The 27,753-nt window shown below is 34.4% G+C and overlaps 1 protein-coding gene across 1 annotated transcript in view; it reads left to right on the top strand.

The window, feature by feature from the left end:
- The window catches only part of LOC140636377 (uncharacterized), a 499,328-nt gene extending 491,587 nt beyond the window's left edge, over positions 1 to 7,741 (top strand). Inside the window, exon 8 of the mRNA XM_072831614.1 lies at positions 4,441 to 7,741. Within this exon, the coding sequence (XP_072687715.1) occupies positions 4,441 to 4,548 (108 nt within the window). The 3' untranslated portion in view covers positions 4,549 to 7,741. The remainder of the gene's footprint in view (positions 1 to 4,440) is intronic.
- The last annotated feature ends 20,012 nt before the right edge of the window (positions 7,742 to 27,753 follow it).

Here is a 27,753-nt window from a genome sequence, read left to right as displayed (position 1 = left end):
ATAAATGCCTCATTGAAAAAATTTTTAAGTTTACTAGACACTCTGAAAATTTGGTTCTCCATACTTATTAGAAATGACATAAAAGATCAATTTCATTTATAAGCTATTCATGGGATCCATGCTTATGAATCTTTACTCATTCCAGTAGCTGATTTCTTATTTTTCAACTTTCTGAAAGATAGTTGTAAATCCAGGGATGGGCTTTCCAAAGTTATAAAACAGTTGCAATGATCACTAGGTCAAGTTACTAGAAGTCCATACATGCTACTCTAAAGTGGTCCCCAGACCTTTCAGTACTGGTTATTATGTTTAGTTTCCAAGGTGATTGAAGATTCAAATATCAAATGAGATAGAAAAAAGAGGCCTCTTAGGGGCACATAGATGACACTACAAAGTCCTGTACATTATTGGTTGTGCCTACCTTTGTGTCTCCTGTTGATCTACTGTAAATATATTTTGAGTAAAATGGCAGAAGGGAAAGAGAAATTGAATTGCAAAAGTAAGTAGAGAAGTAGGACTGCATGAGATCTATGATTGTTTACTACAGGAGCCAGTGCAATGTTTTAAAAGTCTTAAAAGCATTACTTTACAGTATATTGTACTTATAATAATGAGACTTCCTTATCAAATAACGTTAACTCATGTTCTGAATAGTATGTTTAAAGCATCAGAGTAATGTATCAAATTATTTGAAGATTTAATAATAAATCTTAATATTTTAACAAATTTCATAAGAGTTAAAAAACAACAAAAGGACATAGAAAATAATTAAAACAGAGGTAAAAATGAATATCAAAATAAATAGTAATTAGTGACCCAGTGATGTTGAGAAACAAAATAATCACTACACCAAGATAAATGGGAGTATCAATCAAGGTCCCTACTAGAAATAGATAAATTGAAAATTGTTATTTTTAAAGGGACCATTTACAAAGATGTGGATGAGCTGAAGGGGAAACCCAAAAAGTGGAGTTGGTAAAAACAAAACAAAACAGAACAAAACACAGTTGTTATCACTTTCGTCCCAAAGGGAGAAGAGGGAGCAATTACCAAAATCCAAAAGAAAGATTACTTTGGAAGTAGTGGTGGAGGAACATAGCCAACAGAGGAGACCTGGCAGGGGAGGAAAAGAGCAGTAAATATCCTGAGCTCACACTCCTCCATCCTTCCAGTCTGTTGCTAGTACTCCCTGTTGGCTGAATCCAGCTCTGAGTTGGAAGGCAAGGAAGCTTGTTGGTGGGAGTCCATCTGGAGTTAGCCTCCCATAGCAGAGAGCAGAGTGGAGGGTGACTTTGGAGAGACCAACGGAAGATAACTGGCATTATGAACAAAAGTAAAATAATGTCTCAAAGCCCAAAGCACTGAAAAATCAAGACTTTATTAAAATTATTGGTGAAACTTAAAGGAGCTGTGGAAAAATAGAAAATTTTGAAAAAATGATTAAAACTTTGGGGAATAAATATTCTAGCAAACATTGAAAGAAAATGTAGCATTCTCTAAGCAAAGTTGAAGATACATTTTTTTTGTGTGTGTATGTGGTATGCATGCTTCTGTGGAAAAGGAGGAGGGAATATAGGCTAGAGGGTATTGATTTGGAAACAAATTCATCTTAAAGTTTTACTTCTTTGAGAGCAGACACCCTGCCATATTCAGATACCCTATTCTATTTTGTGGAGTAAAGCCAGTGAGGTACGAAATGGAAAGGAGCACCAAATAGACAATAATCAAGATAAATATTTGAATGCACTGTTTTAAAAAAAATGTAAAGAATACACAATGAAAAAATATCAAAAAATTTAAAAATATAGATTTCTGCTTCTTTTTATGATCCTGCATTATTTTATGACTGACATAGTGATTTGTAATTGGTCCTTAGTTCTGGAGGTCTGGGAGTGCTGCAGCTGGCACTGGTTAAGTTTATAAGGGTTGAACATGGCATGCAAACAGAGTGGGCAGTGTGGAGGTTTTTATATATAATTATGGTTTTGATTGTAGAATTTTATTGACTTTTTCCACTAGGTTCAAAATACAGGAAGATTTTTTGATGAGTTGTATAGAGGGGCACATATTTTTCTTTTTGCCTCAGGCTCCAATATGATTCAGCACATGACTGATGAACACTGTAATACATAGCTGATAATTGATGTTTATTGAATGAAAGAATGATTAAACGAATTAGTGTGGTCATTTCCTACTCCAACTATGTATTACAAAGCTTTGGTGTCCCTTCCAGCTCATATTTTTTTCTTTTGCTGCATAATTTATGGCTTTTCTCTGACATTCTTCCTCAAAGTCACAAGGGCAGTTTTAGGGGCATGATTAGAGACACATAGATGCTCAAAGAAGGCTGCTGTAAAAATCTCATGAATAATCCACTAAGTAGGAAATATCATAATAATGGTTTGCCAAAATTGCTAGAGTCTTGTTTTGTTTTGTCTTTTTGTTTTCCTGTTTCTGTTACTATCTCTTTATCTGAAATCTTCCCCAGCTTCTTCTCAATCCTATTCAATGCATGCTTTCCATATACAATTTGGTGAAACATTCTAAATGCTTAATTCTAAATAATCATATATCAGTATGGGAGAACTTTAGATTTGTGATATTCTAAATTGCTATCTATTCTTTTAATTGTTCTGTCATGTTATTCTCAAATTTGTTTTTAATTAGTTTTGAATGCTCTCTTGTTTGAAACCCTGTATATCTTAAAACTATGCACATCTGAAAACTCGGCAGCACCTAGTAGATCACGGCACAATAAATATTAATTACTAATAATTGTAATAGTGATGAGTAGCAGTTTAACTTTCTCATATATCCCGCCTTAAAACCCCATTGGAATCGTGTGGATTTTTACAACAAACATAATTTCTTATCCTTGAAAGCCTTTTCTGTGGTCTCCATGTTAATATCTCCCATTATTGTTTTGTTAGACATAGATGATGTGAAGAGAAACTCTGATGCATTATTTATCTTTCCCATAGCTAATATATGGGGAAAAAAAAAACAAAACTGAAATTTGACATAGGAAACTTCTATCTAAGAGCCAGATCATATAAATGCATGTGGTTAAGATGCATTTTTCAGAGTTTTGTAAAGATTATGCGGAATGTTGATTTTGTAAGTAAATAAGAAACAGTGTCTTTTGTGTCTGATTATATTATTTATGATTCCATTTAAAAAATTTTTTTTCACAAGAATATTTTGCTTGATCTTCAAATCGTCCATGTGTTGGGACTAGTTCACCTACTGGTCCATATCCACATAACTCATGCTTTACTGTCATAGACTGATGTGACACAGTGTAATAGAATATGATGCATTGCCTGAATTTAAAGGAACATGGACTATTTCTGGATCTGCTGTGCAGCATGAGATCTGTATCACATTTGAAACAAAGCTAACCAAGCAGACAGAGCAGAAAGATATCTATAGCATCCATTAATCAGGGTAGAGTATATATTTTTTTAGCATCTTACTCTATTTGCCTGGTGTATTTTAAGTCTGAAACATAGAACAAAAATAGCCTCAGTGACCGTTCATGTTGCTTTTTACATTATTTTCCTTAAAGAATCATTCCCTAAAAAAGCCAAAGCAAATTCAGTTTGATTGAAAATTGTTAAATAAGTTGTACTGCATACATTCCTTCGGTCCATCTTTTCTCACTGGGGAAATATTAAATATTTTGCAATGTATGCATTTTGACCAACATTTAAATATATGACTATTAGCACTGAGCTAACCTACCATCTTCCATTTAAAGCCAATTAAATTCAAAAGAATTTAAAGCATGTTGTTTATAAAAACTGCAAGTATCAAAGTACTTCAGATTTGAACTAAGGAGAATAAACAAGGTGATAGAATTAACGAAAAGAAAAGAAAAGAAAAGAAAGAAAAGAAAAGAAACATATTCACATAAGCGTTTGATCTTATAGAAGACCTTCAATTTAGGAAAGACTTTAGAAACTCTTTGAGGCAGAACTGCCACACATGCTTTAAAGAAGGCAACTTATAGCTCTTTCCATTTTATGAGGTCTGTTACCCATTTTCAAGTTCTTTTCACATTAAGTTTGTTCCTAGTTTCCTATGAACTTCAGCATCTAAAATCCTTGAGGTTGAGCTACTGCTTCTTTCCTCCATTCATATTACTTATTCACTCAGATCAGAGAGAGCTAAGAACTCCCAGAGATCAGACTGGCACGTTTCCCTATTTGGTCCCCTATTCCAGAAGTAAGAAGTAAAATACCTCTAACCCTACTGCCTTTAGGCATTTACCGGACACACCCCACCCTAACCCAGAATTTCACTAATACTTTCCTGTTTTGTTTTTCGTTTTTTAAATTTCCCCTTTCTTTTTCCTTGTCCATATGACTTCTCTCTTGCTTTTATTCATGGCTACACTTCCATTCCTCTGAGATAATTATCCCTTTTGTCATTCCACAGTTCTCATTAACATCATCCCTACCTTTCCAACTGGGTGACCTGTGCAACAGAAGCAGAAACCTGAAGATGGAAGAAGGGAATGCATGCTTGTCGGATGATATGCAGTAGTTATTTGATCTATTCACTCACCATGATTCCTCACAGCCAGTCTGTAAATATCATTTAGCGAGTTTCCTTCTAATGTTTCTATATTTACCTCCCCATTTTTCATCTCACCTCCACACTGAACCCACTTCCAGTTCCATTATTTCACATGTACTCTCTCCCCTCATAATTTTCATGCTACAGTCTATCTTAGGTGCAAAGGCCACCAGAATCACCCCTCACAAATCTAGGTTTCCTTTCTCCCAACTGCACAAGATTGACACTCTTCCATCCTCTTCTTGTCTATTTTATCTCAGCTATATTTTTCTTACTCCATGAACAATTCATTCAAATCAAAGTAATCTGTTGTTTACAGAAAAATTGGATATTGGAAAAGAGAGAATTGGAAAATAGAAGTTCTTTCAATTTTTCTTTTCTTTTCCTTTCTCTTCCCTTCCTTTTGTAAATGTATCCATTTACATTCTCCTTTCCCTTTCCCTTTCCCTTCCCTTCCCTTCCCTTCCCTTCCCTTCCCTTCCCTTCCCTTCCCTTCTATTTTCTCTTTCTCTCCTTTACTTTCATTCATTAGATACTTATTGAATACCTGGTATGTCTATGTATCTTGGGAGCTAGAAGATAAATCAACATAATTCCACTTCAAGTCAGGGAAGTATGTAATATAGTATGACATTAATTCTCATAGAACATTTGTTAACAAGTATTACAATCTATATTTCATAGAAGAGGAAAGTAAAGTTGGGAAAGTTTCTGTAATAACCAGAGGTCACAATTCTAGTACCAAATAATCTGGGATTCAAATCTAGACATTCCCAATTCCAGAAACCATATTTTTTCCCCACAAAACTGCTTGAAAATTTTGTCCATGAATCCTAGGGCACTAGGGAAGATATGGGCATAATTGAATCTAGGATCCTGGAACAAAGACAGTATGTATACAGGCAAAGAGTGGACAGTGGGATTTTGTGAAATAAGCTGGAAGGATAGGAAGGAATTTGAATATGTCCAGCCTTATAGGTCATATAAATCAGGTTAGTTTTTAATCCTATGAACATTGAGAAACCACTGAAGTGCTTTAACTAAGAAATGAGTGACAGAATGAGATTTACAAACGGGAAAGATGGCTTTAAGGCCAGAGTAAATATGGGTGGGCTAGTAGTGTAACTAAGACAGTGAACTAAGATAATGGGCAAGAGATAGGACATAAAATGATAGAATTCGAAGACGGTATTGGTATATGGACTACAACCTAGAAAGTTTCTTCATGATTTAGAAGTTTCTGACTTCCACAATGGCATGTTTGATCTAGAATGGGATGAGTAGGTGAAATATTAATTGACTGCATGTGCATGTGTGAGACAGAAGAAAATATAAAATACTAACAAAGAAGCAAAGGGCCAAGTTGTGAAGAGTTGCAACACTGACAGCCAGGTAAAGGGGGATGATATTGGAAAAGGGACAGCGAAGAAGAAATAATCTAGAAAATATGTCCAGGAAAATAAGGAGAGCAGAAGAAATATTCTAATTAAATAATTTTTAAAAATTTATTTAATTCAATTAATTAACATATAATGTATGATTGGTTTTAGAGGTAGAGGTCAGTGATTCATCAACCTTACATAATACCCATTACATCTCGTGTCCTCTCTAATGTCCATTACCCAGTTGCCCCATTCCCCCCCAGCCATCCTCATTTTATTTCATGTGATCAAGAGTATCTTGTGGTTTGTCTCTCTCTCTCTGATTTTGTCTTGTTTTATTTTTCCCTCTCTTCCCCTATGATCCTGTTTTGTTTCTTAAATTCCACAGATGGTGATATCATCTGATAATTGTCTTTCTTTGATTGACTTATTTGCTTAGCATAATATCTTCCAGTTCCAGTCACATCATTGCAAATGGGATTATTTCTTTTTTTGATGGCTGAATAGTATTCCATTGTGTATATATACACCACATCTTTTTATTCATTCATTTGTCAATGGACATCTGGGGTCTTGCACCCTAATGTTTATAGCAAAATAGCCAAACTATAGAAAGAACCCAGAAGAAAATTTTAAAGGAGAGGGTAGTAAATAGCATCAAATGCTGTTAAAATTAGCACTGCAACTGTTCATCACATCTGTTGGCTGAAGATCATTGCTGAACTTAGCAAGAGCTGTTTTTAGTCAAGTTGCCAGAAGTCAGATAGGAATGGGCAAAATCAGAAAATAAAGTCTGAAAGAGCAGGGGAGTAATACTATGGACAGGTGATGGTGCTGATTGACAAAGGGTCTAGAAGAAGTCACATTTTTTTCCCCTTTTTCTTAACAACTTTCTGAAAAAGAATTCCATACTTAAGATAATTTGAGAATGTAGATATAATTTTCATATGTCTATTTAACTACTTTCATATTTTTCACTAGTTTTAATTCTATCTTTATTACTATTTTTAAGTCCCTTAAAAGGACAGAATAATGAAACTAATTATTTTATAACTATTTATATAACCTTATTCTAATGTGGTATACATATCAATATTGATCAATTAGTCATCAACTATTTACTGCATATATACTATACATAAAGTACTTATTCTACCACAGACAGAAGTGCTCCATCAGAATTTCATTTAATTTTGTGTTTTCATTCAAATGATAGCTTTAAAATAGTAATTAATCATATTTTAAGTTATCTGATAGAATATCAAGTTCTACCATGAAATTTGAGTGCCCAGATTTGCATTTGTAGTTTGCATTTCTTTTTTTTCTTCCCATATGAAGTCATTGTTTGCTATATGAACAAACTGTGCATTGATTCAAATGAAGGAATGTTGGAGGAACTTAAATCCACATACACTTATATATGCAAACCTGTGTTAACAGAGTCACATTCAGTTAAATAGCAGGTAACAAAAGTGGATTTATCTGTATATGTACCAAGCTTTCTTTTTTAAAATTTTATTTATCTATGCATGGGAGACAGAGAAAGAGAGGCAGAGACATAGAGAGAGGAAGAAGCAGGCTTCCTTCAGGAGCCTGATGTGGGACTCAATCCTAGACCCTGGGAACACGCCCTGAGTCAAAGGCAGATACTCAACCGCTGAGCCACCCAGGCATCCCTGGGTACCAAGTTTTTAAAACAGCAAGTAATGAGTGGGAAATATCAGAAAAGGAGACAGAACATGAAAGACTCCTAACTCTGGGAAACTAACTAGGGGTGGTGAAAGGGGAGGTGGGCGGGGGGTGGGGGTGACTGGGTGATGGGCACTGAGGTGGACACTTGACGGGATGAGCACTGGGTGTTATTCTACATGTTGGCAAATTGAACACCAATAAAAAATAAATTTATATAAAAAAACAGCAAGTAAAGTAATGAATATACAGTGAAAATTTTATTTCTCATTATAATCTCTAGCAATAACTAGATTGGCTATCTGGTATAGAATTAAGTAACAATATTATAAACATCTTTTTCAAGGAAAAATTCAACTTTAAAGAATAGTCAAACAATACTTTATTAAATTTGGCTGGATTTGGTCCTCTTGAACCAGTAAAAAGATGAAGGCATTAATAAATCTCACTTTTTACAATAGTAGAGATTCTAAACTTTAAAATATTAAACTAAAAAAATATTAAACTCAAAATACAGTTATACATAGAACTGAGCTTGTCCCTATGTCTTCCTATAATTTATTCAACAATGGACCTTGACCCAGGGATATACAAAAACATACATATTGTGGTAATTCTGAGAACACATATTGTGGTAATTCTGAGGTTCAAGGGGCTCTGATGCCATCCATGGATCCAAGGAAAAAGCAGAACTTGGCTTGATCCTTGCTATAAACTGAATGTTTTTGTCCCCCTAAAGGTGATATATTGAAACTTAATGCCCAGTGGTATTTGGAGGTTGGTCTTTTGGGAAGAGCTCAGGTCTTGACAGTAGAGCCTTCATGAATGGGATTAATAGCCTTATAAAAAAGATCCCCAAAAGCTAGTTTTTTTCCTTCAAAGTGAGGTCACAGAGGAAAGACATTGCCTATGAACCAGGAAGTGGGATCTCATTTCTTAATACCTTGATCTTAGACTTCCCAGCCTCCAGACTATAAATTATAAAGTTCTGTTGTTTATAATCTACTCAGTTTCTGGCATTTGGCTATAGCAGCCTGAACAGACTAAAATAATCCTTAAAACTAGTATAAAAGTTGACTTGATATTCTAGGAGAGAGAGACAAAATTAGCAGGAATATATGGAGGTGTGTTCAGGAAAATGAGGGCTGCAGTTTAGCTGGAGACTGTGTAAAGTGATCAGAGGACATAAAACTGCAAAATACTGGGGCCAAACTATAGATTAAATGCTTTTACTGCTAGGCAAAGCTATAGAAAAACATCAAATTTTACTCTGGATTTATTGTAATTTCAGACTGTTTTTATATAATTACACCTAGAATATGTCTTCCTGAGATTTTCAAGTTGCAAGAAAAATATTTTCAAATTAGATAGTTCCTTGAATAGAACAAATGGTAAATCAGGAAAATAAAGAAAACATTTAAATAAAACTTTACTGAAATAACCATTGTGTTCCTGTTGACTGTTTTTGGTAAAATTAGATTCATCTGAAGTTCATTATTCTTTTTTCTCACTATTTTGTGGCTCTTTCTTCATTGTGTTTCACATCATACAGGGAAGTAAATGAGATAATATTCTTGTAATTACCTAAAATTTCTTTACTACCACCCTTTCTTTTTTTATTTCATTTTTTGTCTCTATGAAAAACATTAAAATATTTATAATTATACCTCCTTTATTCCTTTCATCTTCCTTCAGTTTGCTCATGTGAATTCTCCAAATGGGGAATAATTGTGTTGTCTTCAGAAATGTTTGGTGTCTTAAAAATGGAATAAAGATGGATAACTGATAAAGAGCATGATTTTTCCTTCATTAGTAGACCAAGATCAGACTTAATATTTAATCATTATTTTTGTGGATTCTTTTATATATTTAAACTGCCAAAGATGACCAATAAAAGTGTATACATATTTTTAAATTACATGGATTTCAATTAACACTTAATGTAACAAATGAGAACATTGACTTACACACTTCATAAGATACTATTTCCATTCTGATTTTCATAAAATTCTGTAAGGAAATGTCAATAGAAGAAATTACCTCTTACTTTAATGTTCTCCCAGAGAAGTCATCTTACGCTTCAGAACATCCTTGAAAACAACTTGCTAAAATTTTAAAGATAGCCTCCTCCAAGCAATAAGAATTTCTTCAGAAGTAGAACCTATTCCAAACATATTAATATTTTCAAAAAGATGATAACCCTGTCAGGGATTAGACTGTCTCCGGGGTTAAAACCATAATCTGGTAAATAATTTCAACAGAGGACTTTCTTTCTCCCTGAATAGAAAACTTCCTCACCAGGGAATCCCGCAGATATTCATTTCTTCAAAGACAGGACCATTAAAACATGTCAGAATCTTCAAAGTGGAAAACATGCCACCCCTTAGCAAAACGAAGCCTTTTAAAGTAGAAGCCCAAAAGCATTATGATGGCTCTGAAGGAAAACTCCCAAAGCTCTACAAAATACTGCTTCCAGTACCCAAGTCTCAGATTATAATTTAAAAATGTTATGCAGATCGTATACAATCTACTCTTTTGAAAATAGACCTTCGTTTTTAGAGTAGTTTTAGGTTTACAGCATAACTGAGAAAATACAGAGATTGCATATGTTCCCTGCCCCCACACATGCAGTTTCCCCAACTATCAACATCCCCCACAGAGTGGAACTTGTGTTATAATTGATGAACCTACATTGATACATTATTATCACTCAAAGTCCATAGTTTACATTAGGGTTCACTCTTGATGTTTGGCATTTTATGGGTTTGGACAAATGTGAATGATATATATATCAACCTTTGTAGTATCATACCCAATCAACACGGCCCTAAAAATCCTCTGTGCTTTGCCTATCCATTCCTCTTTCCCTCTAACCCCTAGTAACAAGATCATCTTACTGTCTCTATAGTGTTGCATTTTCCAGAATATCATATAGTTAGAATCGTATTATATATTTCTTTTTCAAATGGCTTCTTTTTTAGAATAGTAAATGTTTATTAAGAGGAACCAATTCATTGTTTATGAAATCATAATAATATGGATAAGAAGAATAGAGAATTGTTTGTCAACTCATGAAATAATAAGACCAGCATACGCTTTTTAAAGTCTTTTTGAAATTTTAATTCCAGGATAGGTAACATAGAGTCTTATATTAGTTTCAGGTGTACAAACAAATTGCCTTCTTTCAAATAGTGATATGCATTTAAGTTTCCTCTATGTCTTTTCATGGCTTTATAGCTCATTTCTTTTTCACACTGAATAATATTTCATTATCTGAATGTGCCAAGGTTTTTCCATTCTACTCCTGAAGGGCAGCTTAGTTGCTTACAAGTTTTGGCACTTATGAATAATGCTGCTATAATTACGTAGGCAGGACGTAAGCTTTCTGTTTCTTTGGGTGAATACCAAGGACTACTGTTGCTGGATAGTATGGTGAGAGTACATTTATTTTTGTCAGACATTGCCAAGCTAACTTCCAAGATGGCTCTATCATTTTGTACTCCCACCAGCAGAAACTCAGAGTTCCTATTGCTCCACATCCTTGCCAGCATTTGGTGTTGTCAGTGTTCTGGCATTTGAGTATTTGAATAGGTGAGTAGTACCTTATTTTACTTTGCATTTCCATGAGGGTATATGATGTGGAACATATGCTTATTGGCATCTGTATGATCTTCTTTGTGGGATGTCTATTCAGAAATTTGGCCCATTTTTAATTGGGTTGTTTGTTTCCTTATTTTTGACTTTAAAGATTTCTATGTATATATATTTTTTAAAAGAGTGCTTTATCAGAAGTATCTTTTGGAAATATTTTCTCCCAATTTGTGGCTTTTTTTCATTGTTTTGACAGTATCTTCTGCAGAGCAGAAGTTTTTAATTTTAATAACCTTCAGTTTATCAATTTCTTCCATGGATAGTGCCATTAATGTTATATGTAAAAAGTCACCACCATACACAAGGTCATCTAGATTTTCTTCTGTTATTTTCTAGAAATTTTATAGTTTTACCTTTTACTTAGGTTCATGATCCATTTTGAGTTAATTTTTTTGAAGAGCATAAGGTGTATGTCTAGATTCATTTTTTTTTGCATATAAATGCTCAGTTATTCCAGCACCATTTACTAAAAAGATTGTCTTTGCTGCATTGAATTATCTTTGTTTCTTTGTCAAAGTTTAGTTAACTATATATATCTGGATCTGTTTCTGGGCTTTCTATTCTATTCCATTGATCTATTTGTCTATCCTTTTACCAATACCACATTGTCTTGATTACTGTAGCTTTATTTAAATCTTGAAGTCAGGTATTGTCCTTTTCCAATTTTGTTCTTCTTTAATATTATATTGGATATTCTCAGTGTTTTACTTTTCTGAATACAATTTAAAGTCAGTTACTTGATATACACAAAATAACTTGTTGGGATTTTGATGGAGACTGGATCAAGTTGTGAAGGACTGATATCCTTACATGTGATCTACCTTTGAAAAGTTCTGTCTGATTTGAACTATTTTAACTGATAAGTAAAATACTGTAAAATCTAGTTATCAGGAAAAAGAGATTAGTATTCCTTTAATTCTAATATAAGAATCTGAGAGGGGCACCTGGGTGGCTCAGTGGTTGAGCATCTGCCTTTGGCTCAGGTTGTGATCCTTGGGTCCTGGTATTGAGTCTTGTATCAGGGATCAGGGGAGCCTGCTTCTCCCTCTGCCTGTGTTTCTGGCTCTCTCTGTGTATCTCTCATAAATTAATGAATAAAATCTTAAAAAAAGAATCTGAGGAAAATAATTTATGAATGGTAAGCAGAACCCAATGGATTTGAACCATATAGTGCAGTTTTGCTTCACTTCATGTTATTTCTGATCTTGAGAAGCCTTTAAGTCAGGAGAACAAGCAATTTGATGACAAATCATCTAGACTTTTGCACCTTTCTCTTTAGGCAAAAAGGTTTTTCTGCTTCATCCACCTGGTTGAAATGTTGTGAGACAGAGTTAATCTTGGGGAAAAGTGTGAAAAGTGATGAGCGCTGAGCCATCATCACCATAGTTATCATCATTGTCATTTGTCTATCCCAGAAATTTGCATGTAGCCAAGTAATCTATATTTTGCCTAAATTTCAAATTTGGACATAAACTAGAATTATAATTACCAATATATTGAATTTCTAAGAAAAGTTACTGAAATGTACAGATATTAGAGCAAAGAACAGAAAATGTTTACAATAATTTTTACTTTTTATTATTTACTGTTTTATTATTATTTCTATATTTACTTTTTATTATTATCTATATAGTCTTAAGTATTGTTTGTAATAAAAATATAAATTGAATCCTATTTATACTATTCTATTTATAAAAATATATGGAAAGCTGGTTCAGAATATATTAAATTTAAGATTATGGGGATCAGGAATAGGTCATGGGTTAGGTTAATCCTCTTTTCTCTCCTTCAATTATTTGTTTTCCCAAGGTGATTATTTCATTCTACATTTGAAATATGACTAAAACATGATGTGTGTGTGTGCACACGCACATCTCTAAGACTTGAATATATGATAGAATAGAACTCAGTATAATATATGATACAGGTTTATATTATCAATTAAAATGTACATATAGTTAGAAGTCACTTTGCACAAAATTGAGTGGGATTTGAATTTCTGGATTGAAATTTGTGGTTACAGAGTTTTGGGGTTAACTGATACATTTTTCTGCCTACTACTCTCTGTGTCTTATTCATAATCAACTGAAGCCACCTTGCAAATATTTGTAGTTCCATATCCCAAGACAGCTTTTTACCTAGTAACAAATTCACTTAAAACATTCTCAGTGCTTTAGCTCTTTGAGCAAACTGATTTTCTGAGCTCTGAACACTTTTTTTTACCAGAATCTTGAGAATTGCCCTTTCCCAGGAGCAGGGCTGCCTTTAGCTTTCTTGCCACGTCAGTCCTTGAAGGGGAACAGCCTGTGGGAAGCAGGGCTTTGGTACAAACACTGTGCCTGGGAGGAGAACTATGCCCAAGGTCAGTTGTACTTAGTTGCAGTTGTAAAAGATCTGAGAGGCATATTTTCATGGCCACCATAGTGGATGAGAGCTAGTTTATTATCAAAGGAACTCCTGGGGCCAAGAAAGTGAAAATATCAAAAGAAAACCCAAATATTTAAGCGTCTATAATGTTCCAGGTGTTTTCAGTGACTTCACACTTGTTGTCTCTTTTAAATACAACAATCCTAAGAAGTAAATCTTACCATCCTTATATTGAATATATGAAAACTGAAGTTTCGATAATGGATATCATCTTAATTTTAAGGAGATATTTGAAGAGTAACTAACACTATATTAAACTCAATTGCTAAATGGATGCCTCTGTTGGGTTCTAGAAAATATGCGGTCAATATCACCACCAATTTCATCAGAAAAATCTTAGGTATTGTGAAGCTCAAATTTTAACACTGGCAGCATATTGGCTGCTTCCTCTGGTAGGTTTACTTCAGTCATTTTTGATAAAATATCTCCCAATATCCATGTCTGAATAACAATAGTTTGTCATTAATTGTTTCAAGTAAAATGATATTCCTTTCAAAGACTGGCTAGTTTAGCTTGTGATTCAATTGTGCAAGTGCTTCTCCTCCAGAGAACCATCGAACTTCAGAATATAGAAGTGCATTTGTATACTTTCCACTTTGTCACACCGGTTATTGAAACGATGCGTCTTCAAGTTTCAAGATTTAATAAAATTATAAATTTTTACAGCTTTACTGAGAACATTCTTAAGGGAAGCTCTTCATTTAATTAACTTTGAACTATTTATTAAATGTGGATTTGTGGTGGTGAGAAATAGCACGATGTCTAGTAGTTTGGTCCAAACTGCCAGCAGCTTTATCCACCTTTACTTTTTGTACCATTAGTGCAGTTATGAACACAGTAAAAAAAATCAAGTAATATCTTAGTATTATTATGATAAATTTTGACCATGTGTATCCACTGAACGTATCTTGAGTTACTGAGGCATTCACAGACCACCCTGTAAGACGTTGTTCAAGATTATAATTAAGAACCTTGAGACAATCCTAGAATATTTGCTCCCTGAGGGCACAGGTCTGTTTTGTTCATTTATGTGTTCCAAGCACTCAGAATGATCTCTAACCCATGATATAAGTATAAACTTATTATCTGTAGTGTTAAAGAAAGAAACATTTAAATCATGAATTTTGATCCCTCTTCTCTCCCCAGCCCCTCACCACCAATCAGACTATGTGCTGAATGGTCTCATGATTCAGTTTTCTATTCTTTAAAAGAGATAATATTAGTACCTACCTTATAGGTAGGTATGTTTTAAAGATGAAATGTGGCAGTGCATTAAAATGCTCCACAGAGTGACCAACACAAGGTAATGATTTCCGTTATTTAAAAATATATTAAGAAAAAATGTATATATTAAGGAGCCATAGTTGTCTCAGTTATAGCTGGTCTGATTGTCTATACTAGTTTTGTAATCAAAAGAATAAAGTATCATATATAAACAAAGACCTGGGATAGCAGTTCAAGTGTCTTCAGGCACTCAGGCTTCTGTTTTTATGCACTAATATCATACCACATGACTTTCATCTTAAGGTCATATCTTGATTCAGTATAGGTGCTGGAGGCCAAATTTCTGCTTCTGCAGTGAAGGCCAGAAGAAGAAAGAAAAGTAGAAAAGTTCTTTAAAGAGTCTGACCCAGGTGAACCAGCTCCCTTTAAACAGATTTCTCAGAAGTCTCATATCCCAAATCTACATTTTGTTGGCTGCAGCATGGTCACATATAAGCGAGGCAGAGAAGTCAGACTTTTATTCTTTGTCAACCTGCCTACCTAAAAATTAGGGTTCCTATAGTAAGAAGAAAGAAGAAAACTGATAGCCTCCACCTATTTCTGGAACAATGTAATGGTTGCTATGTAACATATAACATGGATATATTCTATTGTGCAGAAGTGTGATTGATACAGATGCTTTTTGCTCCTCCATGGCTATAACAACTCTTTGACCTAGCACTGAACTCAGCACCTCACCATAGGCCTTTATCTTTACAAAAGGGCCGAGCTGGCGCATCACACTCTATCTAGTGCCTCTACGTTCTCCCCAGGATCAAGCGATGGGAATTTATATGTACAGTGCTTCGAATGTGATTCAGCTATCCTGATGACTAACCATTTTAGGCTGAACTGAGAGCACTACAGCTCTCTAAGTTTCCTGAATCTTATCCCAATTATATTTCGTTTAATAACACTCAGTGAAATATCTGGTGGCAGGGGAAATGAAACTACATGCTTTTTATGGGATCATTCATCAAGAACTAATTGAAGCGTTCATACAGTTTAGTGCTGATAAAACAGTGTAACAATAAACAATAACAAAATTCACTGGAGAAGGATTTGTTTTGCCGTGAGGAAAATGGTTCCGTTTCATCCTGGGATTCCTGGTTAAAAGAGTCTCCAATTTACAAAAGGATAAGCGCAGACTCCTCTGCATAATGACGGGGTGGAAGCTGTGTCAAATATATTAGTGTTGCTCCACTGGAGCCATTCTCATCCTAAGTATTTGCTATTGTGTGGGACTCTGGCAGGAGGCTGCAGGACCAATAGGATTTTTAAAAGTTTCTTTTTCCTCCTTATTGTTACTCCACTTAAAGCAGCCCCTTCATAGTTTTTATTGGAAAATATAGAAAAACTTAACGTGTACTTTCATAAAGTTCAGATTTTCTTAAATCCCAATTTAAGAAGTTCCTTTTGAATACTTCTGCATATGGAGTTAGTTGACTTTTTGTCATTGCAATCCCTTTTCCTCCACATGTGGTGCTCGGACATCTGGCTGAATTGAAAAGGAAGGAATAGAGAATGGACACCTTACACATTCTTATTTTCTTAGGAGTGATTGAAAGGAAATAGTAGCAAAATAAAATGTATGAGAAATGTGCCCTAAACTGCTATCAACCTGACATTTATTTGTTATATTTATATGACTTAGATGGCAGTAAGTACCATATTATAGGTGCAGAATTTCCTTGGTAATTGGTATGTCTCATATATAATAACCACAGATTTTATTGGTAAAATGTATTACCTAGACTAAACTTAACTCCAGGCGATAAGACTAGACTCTCTACCATCACCATTTTAAATTTTAAGCAGCATTATATGGATACAGATTTTTAGATAAATGATCAGCATATAATAAGGCTTGGAAGATTATATGAATGGTCATCTTTCACGGACACCATTAATATTTATTAATGTGTTTTAAAAACCTGCCTATAAAATAAGTAGCTCTGGTAATGGAGATATGGTCAGATATTGTAGTTTTAACATACAAATTTTTGTTCAAATTCACTTTGCATTATAAAAAGTAATTTCTCCTAAGGGCTTTTTAAGCTGTAGTTTTCTAAAAGTCTTAATACATCTTAAACAAAGCACTGCCAAGCCTAAATTATTTCCTAAAATTAGAAGGATTTATAAAAACCACAATCACACTTTGGGTTGGCTAAGAAGTGGAATCAGTGCTTTGTGTATTTAGTTGCCAGTCACTTCAGTTAATTTGTAGCACCATTAAAAAGTGAAAGATAAATTTATATTATGACATAAGAAGTATTAATTTAATAGATATATTTAGGGATAAAATTATGATTGTGGATTTCATAGCTTTCATACTGTAAACTACATTTGACTTTCCACGTAGATCTGCCAAATAGAATTTTATAACAAAGGCACCTGAAAATGGGAATGATGGATTAGCATAAATTAAGTCAGCACCATGCTATAATGCTTCTACTGTGGTTCTCAAACATACTAGGCAGCTTCTACACCAGGATTTTTCTTCTACGTGACGTTTCTCTCTTGATATTCCCACAAGACTTGCTCACTCATGTGTTTTAGACCTTGATCAAGTGCTGTCTTCTCAGTGAGGACTGCCTGACTTCCTTATTTTGTGTTGCAATTTGTACTTTCTTCATCTCCAACTTATAAACCCTAATGGCTACCTAGCTTATTTTTCCTCAGTAATACTTATGACACTCTATGTGTACATATTTATTGATTTTCTAACAACACTTTTTTTTTGGAATATAGATTCTGTGTGGGCAGGTGATATGCATGTTTTATTCACTGCTTGATCCCAGAGCCTGACATATGATAGGGATTCAGTAATATATGTCAAGTGAATGGATTAGGGTTCTAGATCTCCCATATCTCATGCATGAGCTGTTTGAGCTTAGGCAAGTTACTTAGTCTGCTAGTTTCTCTTTCCTTATCTAAAAAACATGAGAAATAATGATGCCTGCTACATTTTGCTGATTAAATGAAACACTATGGTTAAGAGTTTTTTCCTAAAGGCAAACTATTATTGTGGACCATCAAATAACTTTCAGGAAACCCTGTGGAGGTAATTGATTTTGCTTTGTTTGGGTTATCTCGTTTAGAGGAGATGTAGACTTGGATTACACTGTTGGTTTTAGTATACAGATTAAAGCTATGGACCTTTTGCCTGTTGTAAATTGTTAGTAATACAGCAATCAGTTAATCTTGTGACCAAAAGTAGGCAGTGATTTAGAGAGACATGTTTAGAGGTGACATTTGGATGCGAGGTAGAATTTAAGGAATGGAAATTTAGGTAGGTTAAAGGTAATAGGATGTTGAAGCTAATCGACCTACATGAGAAATGAACTGGTGAGTGTGGCCTCATTCATAACATGCTATCAAGAAAAGTGAGGCATCATAGAAAGTGTAGTGTGATGATTAATAATATATATCAATTTGGTTATGCAACAGTATGAAGTGTTTGACCAAACATTGGTCTAGATGTTGATAGAAGGCTGTTTTGTAAATGTGATTAACATTTACAATCAGCCGACTTTAAGGAAAGGAATTTTCCTTTGATAATGTGGGTGGTGGGTCTCATCCAACCATTTGAAGGCCTTAAGAGCCAAACACTGAGGTTTCCCAGAGAAGGAATTCTGCCTCAGGGCTATAACATAGAAACCAGGGATCCCTGGGTGGCGCAGCGGTTTAGCGCCTGCCTTTGGCCCAGGGCGCGATCCTGGAGATCCAGGATCGAATCCCACGTCAGGCTTCTGGTGCATGGAGCCTGCTTCTCCCTCTGCCTGTGTCTCTGTCTCTGTCTCTGTCTCTCTCTCTCTCTGTGACTATCATCAATAAATAAATAAAAAATTAAAAAAAAAAAACATGCCTGAGTTTCCAGCCTCTCTGCCCTATGGATTTGCTAGCTCCCACATTCCTATGAGCTAGTTCCTTAAAATACCCCACCCCCACCCCCACCGTGTGTGTGTGTGTGTGTGTGTGTGTGTGTGTGTGTGTGTCTGACTGACTCTGGCTCCCTCTTTCTTTTTTATTGGTTCTGTTTCTCTGGAGAACCCTGATTTATAAAAGTAGTAATCTGTGGTTTATGATTCTTGATTTGGGGATAATTGTGAGAATCAAATAAAACAATGTGTGCTAATCTCAAAATAAAACCCTAGCATACAGTAGGTATTCAAAAAACGTCATTTTCATCTTAGTGATGATGGTAAACAAATCAGGTGATATGTTTACCAGTGAAGTCTGGTCCTCAATTAGCCTATGATAGTATTATCCACTGAGTACCTAAAGTTTGCTGACTGATTTGACAACTCAAATTCAAATAAAGAAAAAGAGTTCAGTCTATTATAAAACATAGAGTATTAAGTATAGAAGCAATTTGGTGTATGTAACTGTAGGGAGAACAGTGTTTAGAAAGGGTATAAATTCTTTAGCAAACATACTGGAATTCAAACTCCATCCTTGCTTCTTAACTATGTGGCCTTATCTGTGGAATGGGTATTATAATCCTTTCCCCACAGTAGTATGGCAATTTAGTAAAATAAATTATATAAAACATCCAGAACTGTACCTGTCATATTTCTCTCCTCATTTCCCTAAGGTACAATTGGTTAATATCAAGTTTCCTAATTTTTGAAATTTCAGTTTTGGCCCTTCTGTGCCAAAAGAGAGGTCAATTTCAAGTTTCATAATTGGAGATAGACATTTTTCTTTTTCCCTCCATGTAAATGAAACTTTACTGAGAGAAAAGAATACCGATAAAGCACAAGCAATTTTTAAGGCAGTCTTGCATTGACTAAAAAGCTTCATAGAGAAGAAAAGGGTAATTGCCTTGCTAGACAAGGTGGTACAGAATTAAAGCCTCTCACCCTTTTAGCCAAGTACCTCAGAGAGGGGGTGGATGCACCCCAAAACCAATGATCCTCAGATATTCCTCTAGAGCAGCTGTAGTTGGCTTACCCCAACAGATTCAAGAGCAGCAACAAGGCCCAGGGTGAGCTCTGTCATTGCAAAGTCAACTATGGGACCCTGATAATAAAGCTAAATGCTCTACAGAGTAAAAGAAACCAGAATCATTGTCAGTGTTATAAAATATGTATTTTACTGTATGTCAGTCCAAGGTGTATTTTATTATCAGTAGTGCCTATTAAGGAAGAGTTATTCATTCTCAAGAATATCAGATAAAAATATTTAAGATAGTTCGAGATAAAGAAAGAAGGTGTGGTTTTAGTGCTATAAATGTACCTCCTGCAAACACAAGAGAAAGGTACTTCTTATAGGATGGAAGGAATGGAGTGATTCAATTATAATATTATTTCTTGAAAATTAAGGTGTATTATTAAAGTATACTTTAGAAAAATGATTTTGGTATCATGTTATCAAAGTTACATTTCATATAAGTTAAGAAACTCAATTGATGAATTTGTTCCATGTAACGAAAAAGGAGCAATAATAATAGTAGTGGTAGTATAGTTAATATTAATAGCTTTAAAAGCAGAGTAAAACAAACAAACAAAAAAAAAAGCAGAGTACGCACCTCCAGGGATGCTGAAAAAATGTGGGAGGACAAAGGCTCTGGCCAGCACCCTTGCAACAGGACAAGGCTGGAGCTAGATCAGGAAGGCAGATAAGTCTGGGATGTCATTGGGCAGGTGGAAGCAGAAACCCAAGTCAGAAATGTCCTGCTAGAGCATCTGGGTTCAGAGACCAACAGCCAAAATGTCTGTATTGGAGATAAGCTAAGAGTAGGCTCATTAAGACAAGGTTAGGAATGAAGAGAGATGGAAGGAGAGACAGCAGCCAGGCTGTGTTTGATGGTACTGAAAAGAAGGGACCCTGGAGGATGAAAGCAGAATTGAGGCCAAACTTTACCATTTAGTTTTCTTTTCAAATTGTTAATAGCTTTATTTGATTTTCATTATAAATATTATAAACATATGTTGAAATACTTAGATGATTTAAGAACTGTATGCACAAGATACAAAGTAAAATCCTGAATTCCATATATTTAATAAGTATGGTACCAAATATTTTTTGCCTTTCTATATACAGCACATAATTTCTTTTTTATACATGACCTGTTTTTAAGAACTTCATATTTTTCAATGAATATAAATCCATATTGTTTCATATTATTTCAATGAATATAAATCCATATTGTTATTTTCAATGCATGCATAGTAATTTATTTGGTGAATATACCCAAACTTACTTTATCCATCTTCTGTAGATGAACATTTAGGCTTTTTATGTTTTTTTTTCTAGTGTAAACCCTCTTTAAAAGTTCTGGGTTTTTTCCTGCCTGTTTCAATTATAAATAAAATTTATTTTTCATCCTTAAAACACTATAATTGCATGAAGAAAGTTTTGAAAACAGAAAAATTTAAGTATTTATATGTTTACCATTATATCATCATTTTGGCTTACTTTCTCAGAATCTTTTTTTTTGGTCCTAACTTCTATGACTTTTAATTATCTGGTTGGTAATTTATATGCTGCTCACTCAAAGGCATCCCTCAAACCTGAAGTCTGTAGTTGTTTCTAGTCTCAGAGGTGCCAACATACATCAAGGAGGAATGTAGGATGAAATGAAGGGAGGCTGTGATAACCAGAAGCTTCTTCTAGACAGGAGAGGTGGTGCTCGCTATTACAGGTGGAAACTGAGGTCTCTTGGAGGCTTACTTCCTGAATCCCACCAGTTACCTTGCTTGTGTGTCATCCCAGGGACACTCTGAGCCTCTGGTGCTCGAGGGTTGTTGGGTTAAGTACAATGAATACTGGTGTTTATTAAAAAGACAAACTGTGCTTGTAGCATTGTACATATTATCCTATTTAATCCTTACAACACTTTGAGTTAGATATAATAAGCCCCTTTTTGTAGATAAGATGAGAGGTTCAGAAAGGTTAAGTTACTTGGCCAAGATTACATTATATAGAAGAACTGGAATAAAAATCTGTAACTGTGGGCCTCTGAAAGAAATAAACTAGTGAATAGCCTACTTAACGTCCTGGGGTATTTGGAGGTGGCAATAAGTGGTAGTAGTTTCCTAAATTTAATTCTTCTTGATTATACCCTGCCAGTCAATGAAATACTAGAGTGTGAGAACATATGACTCAAAATTACCTTCACTTATGTGATAAATGGGTAAGTAATGCTGTAAATTTGGTTATATGTTTGGTGAGACTGAGAAGAGTATGAGGACTTATGGGATGAACTCCACTGGCTTAGCTCTACCAGGTACTTGCCCTCACCAAAGGTTTTGATGATAAGAAGGAACCCAAGATGCTCTAGGGCTTACAAAATAGTTTCAGATGATACTGTCACTTGTCATAATGATTTGTGTTTGGCTATACCACATACCGAGGATGATCAGCAAGAAAAATGGATTGCCTAGGAATGGGACAACATACTTGGCACTGCAGGAAGAATAAAGAAAGTGGGTAGGACCAATATTTTTCATAGAAATCAGAAATGATTCCTCATGAGATTAATGAACCAAATATTTTGCTTCCATTGGATCCAAAGGGACTTTCTGTAGTGTAGTTCGATACCAATCTAATATGGAGAATAGTCTAGGTAGGGCACTAGGTAGGGCAATGAATGTCTCTTACTTTGTTGTATTATCAACTTTCACTTTTTGTAAGTCTATTCCTCTCCAGTACTATCATGTGTACTGTAGCAGCAGGATCAATCTTGTAAACATATGACCTCAATAGACTGGTTTGTGGTAGGCAATTTGCCAGATATATTGAGTCCTTATCCAGGAGGTTTAGAATTAGGGGTCATAAATGTCATACTCATGCCAGGGGTCCAAACTGTTAGCAATAGTTGTTTGACCACATGTCCTGGCATTTGGACTAGAAAGATAAGGAAGCAATGACAGGGAGATAGAAAAATGAAACAGAACCATAGGGAACAATAGAGAAGAAAGTTGCTCATTCTAGTTTTTCCTGAGGTCCTGTGCCATTGTTATTTTTGGGGTTAGTGAGATATCTCACATCTTTATAAAGTTCCGTTTTTATCTTAAACTGGTTGGATCTAGGTTTCTGTCACTTCCAACCACAAGAATTCTAACTAATATAACTAGTCTCAAACTAGATTTAAAATGAATGGAACCAAGAAAAAAGTGAGGCAGCTCCTATATTTGATATGCAAACCAGATTATCTGTATGGGAAATAGGAAAAACTAAGTGGTTTTCTAAATTCAGAGCCACTGTAGTCAACTATATATTAATAAAGGTGACTCCTATTTCTTGAGGAAAATATGACATTTAACTAACAGTACCAAAGGCAAGCTCTCACCTTTTGGAAAGGTCTTTTTACTCTTTAATATGATTGTTAAAATAGCAATGGATTTTTTTTTCATGGCAGGCACTATGGAAAGATAATAGGAATAACTGGACCGCAGTGAAAGTTTCATTTCAGAAATATTTTCAAACTACTCATATAAAAGAACAGCCAAACAAAACAAAATCCCTCTCATTTCAGCTTATTTTATAAGAAATTGTGCATTTAAGACAGCTGAAAGTGAAAATAAAAGAAATAAAAATAATTTAATAGAAAATCTATACATTAAAGTTTAATTATGTTGTAGAGAATCTATATTGAAGTATTTGGTAATATCTGTCTCTAACAATCTAGAATTTCTGAAAATATTATAAAAATATACATGCTCTACTATTTGTACATGATACAGTTATTGTAATATCTAAAAAAAGAAAATGTTGACTAGTGACTTTTAGAAATACGTTCAGAGCACAAATTATTAACAATTCTTATTTCCATCCTATCTAAAAAATAATAAATATAATCTTTTATCCCATGTCACAATATTCTGAGAAGCATGTCTTCCTGAACAGTCTCTTTTATGTGTACACATAGAATATTCTAGTTATTTTAGTATATTTTTGTACAAACTGTTTAAATACAAAATACAAAACAAAATAAAACTGAAAATTTTATTTTTTAATAATTTACTTTTATGAATTTAACATGTCTTATCATAAAGTGTATATCAATCTGAAATTAAAATCACATGAAATGTATCATACTGGCTTACTTCATAATTTGGTGTTAATTCATACTAATATCTTTTCATGTGTTTGAAAGTATGGTAAATGTGTCACAAATGGAATGGAGAGCAATGACAAACTGGGAAAGTATTTGAGCATGTAGAACAAAAAATTTCATATTCTCTTTAAAGCATGTCTACATGGGGAAGCCTGGGTGGTTCAGCGGTTGAGCATCTGACTTTGGCTCAGGGCATGATCCTAGAGACCCGGGATGGAGTCCCACATGAGGCTCTCTGCAAGGAGCCTGCTTCTCCCTCTGCCTATGTCTCTGCTTTTCGCTCTCTCTGTGTCTCTCCATGAATAAATGGGTAAAATCTTTAAAAAAAATAAAATAAAACATGTATACATGGATTTTAATGTCTTTATAAAAATATGTGTGTATTATACAAATATATAGAATATGTATGTTTATATATACATGTATGTGTAAATAAAATTGTATGTAATATATTAATTAACTCCTTGGTGGAAAGTTAGCTCAACTTTTTGCTGCTATAAATATAATTCTACAATTAACATTCTTGTATATAAATTCTGGAAAACATCTACAGTCATTCTTTTTTTTTAATATTTATGTATTTATTCATTCAGAGAGAGCGAAGAGAGAGGCAGAGACACAGGCAGAGGGAGAAGCATGCTCCACGCAGGAAGCCCGATGCGGGACTCGATCCTGGGTCTCCAGTATCATACCCCGGGCTGCAGGCGGCACTAAACCGCTGCACCACGGGGGCTGCCCCTACAGTCATTCTTAAGAAAAATTCTTATTAGAGAGTTTAGTGCATCAAGAGAAAGGAACATTTTTAAGGCTCTTGATATGTCTTGCCACATGCGATTCAGATAATTTTATTTTTGGTGTAAAGAGATGTTTTTATTAAAGCACAGGGACAGGACCAGTGGCAGAAATTGCTGCACTGAGAAGGAATGACTGATTATATACTTTTAGGTTGGGAGAGGGTGGTAGAGATAATGGAAGTTTTTAGAGGATTTGCATCTGTTAAAGAAGACTTACAGGATCCTGGAGGTCTGGCTATTGCCAAGCTAACATTACTTTAAGTCTCTAGCAAAAATATCAACATTAAGGCAGCCTGGAGTTCCTTGAGGCATGTCTCCTACATGCCTCAGGTATTTATCAATGGCTGCAAGTTGCAAGGAAATTTAACCTTATCTATATTTCTCTTGCCTTTGTTCTCTTCATCATTCTCCCCCTACCCCGCAAACAATTTAGACCCTTAAATCTTTAAGGTTGCTGAGAGTGGAAGGTCTTATCTTATATAACTTCTTCCTGTTAAGTTATCTTATATAACTTCCTTCCTTCTTCCTAAGAGGAGTATAGAGATGTCTCTACCTATGGATCAACACTGGTCAGCTGGGGAATTCCAGAATTTCAGATACTTTTTAAAAATAGATGTTAACATACATAATATACATTGTCTTTGTACTAAGTATACATAAAATGATATGTAGTTATTACCTCCTGGTCATTGGGCCTCTTCCAGTTTTATCTGTCCCCTATTCTGCCCTGAAATAAGCAATGTCAATAGCTTTCTTTCACTCATGCAAACATATACTTGTAGAAGTCTGTTTTGTTTTGTTGTTTTTCACCACCAAAGAGAACCAAATTAATTGGCAGATTACTTCTTCTATTTGTAAAATATTGTCATCATCCTATAAGTCAACAGATTTTTTAAAATAATTTTGAAATTCTTATGGCACCTCCATATGTTTATAATTTTGTATAAATATGATTATATCTTACATGTCATTACTTTTTTAAATAAAATTTTGTATTTATTTGAGAGAGAGAGGGTGAGTATGAGAAAGTGCATAAGTAAGGGGAGAGGGAGAGGGAGAAGCAGACTCCCCGCTGAGCAAGGACCCCCCCCCCATCTTCACCCCCACCCCTGAGAGAGGGCTCAATCCTAAGACCCCTAGATCATGACTGGAGCCGAAGGCAGACACTTAACCGAGAGATCTACTTTTTAAAGAGCAATTATTTTTTTAACATTTCCAGCCTTGTTCTTTTCATTCAGTTTCCCACTATTTCCACACTCACACCAGGAACAGATATCCTAGTATACCGCCAGCTACATATATACACAAATGCTTTCACAATACACACACTTCTACATATATAAACATATATAAATATATATGAATCTGTAAATACACATATGAACTTGTATACAGTTATGCATACCCCATGCATAAGTATACTTGTAACAATCTATTTGTCTAATTTATAGAGATTTGTCTTTTTTATTTTTACAGAATAATTAATATGCTATATCGCTGATGGCATCTTGTTTTTCTCACTAAGTATACCTAGAAATTTGAAATTCTCCAAGTCAAATGTGATGGTGCTAACTCACTCTATTTAATGGACACATAACGGTTCACCATGTTAATGTACCATAATGCATTCACACTTAATTATTGATGGATCATATACATTTTAATCTTCACCAATTTGGTAATGAAATGATGATGATTGTTCTAACAGGCTAATTGAATGAATAATTATGTTGACCACTTTTTCATGTACCTGTTGGCCATTTTTTTAAAAATGACTTCAGGTCCTCTTCTTATTTTTAATTGGATTATTTGGGGCCTTTTTTTACTTTTTTGTTGTTGTTATTGAGTTGAGTTATATGTATATTTTAGATATTAACCCCTTATCAGATATATGATTTACAATGTTTTTCCCATTTCATAGATTGTTTTCTCATTTTGTTGATTGTTTCTTTGATGTGCAGAAGCTTTGTAGTTTGATGTAATCTCATTTGTTTTTTATTTTGTTGCTTATGCTATAGGTCCAAAAAAATCATTGCCAAAGCTCATGTCAAGAAGTTTTTCTCCTATGTTTTCTTCCAGTACTTTTATAGTTTCTAGTCTTACATTTAAGTCTTTAATCCATATTGAGTTAATTTTTGTGAGTAGCAGAAAATAGGGGTCTAGTTTTATTCTTTTCATGTTAACATTCATTTTTCCCAGTACCATTAATTGAAGAGACTTCTCTCCATCAAGTTTTCTTGGCTCTCCTGTCAAATATTAGTTGACCATATATGCATGGGTTTGTTTCTGAGCTCTTAATTCTGTTCCATTGGTCTATGTGTCTGTTTTTATGCCAGCCTACTGTTTTGATTACTATAGCTTTATAATATAGCTCGAAATCAGAAGTGTGATGCCTCCTCCCACTTTGTCCGTTATTCTCAGGATTTCTTTGGCTATTGTGGGAGTTCTGTGGTTCCATACAAATTTTAGGACTATTTTTCTATTAAAAAATACCATTGAAATCTTAAATGAGATTGCATTCAATCTATAGATGGTTTTGGCTGGAATAGATATTTCTGTGTTTTTCACTGAAAATTTGTTCCTCTTGACTGATGTTTGCTTTGCTATGGGAGCATTACCCTTTCTATTGATGATTAAATGTTTTCTTTACACAAAAGTATAACCCTTTGTTTGCTGTATATGTAGCAAAACTTTCCCACAATCTGCTATTTTGTCTTTTATTTTACATTATGGAGATTGCATTTTTAAAGGAGAAATTTTAATTGTTATGTAGTTAAAAATATCAGAGTTTCCATAAGCACAAGTTTATCCAGTAGTCACTCAAAAATTTATATTTATCTAGGATCAATTGCCTAGATTTGTCTGCTGTGTTTGAGAAAGTCTTAGGAGATAAAAACAC

The sequence above is a fragment of the Canis lupus genome, chromosome 7 (genome assembly GCF_048164855.1).
Source record: "Canis lupus baileyi chromosome 7, mCanLup2.hap1, whole genome shotgun sequence".
NCBI lineage: Eukaryota > Metazoa > Chordata > Mammalia > Carnivora > Canidae > Canis > Canis lupus.
The sequence above is the reverse complement of the archived record's forward strand: the minus strand, read 5'-3'. Positions and strand labels throughout refer to the sequence as shown.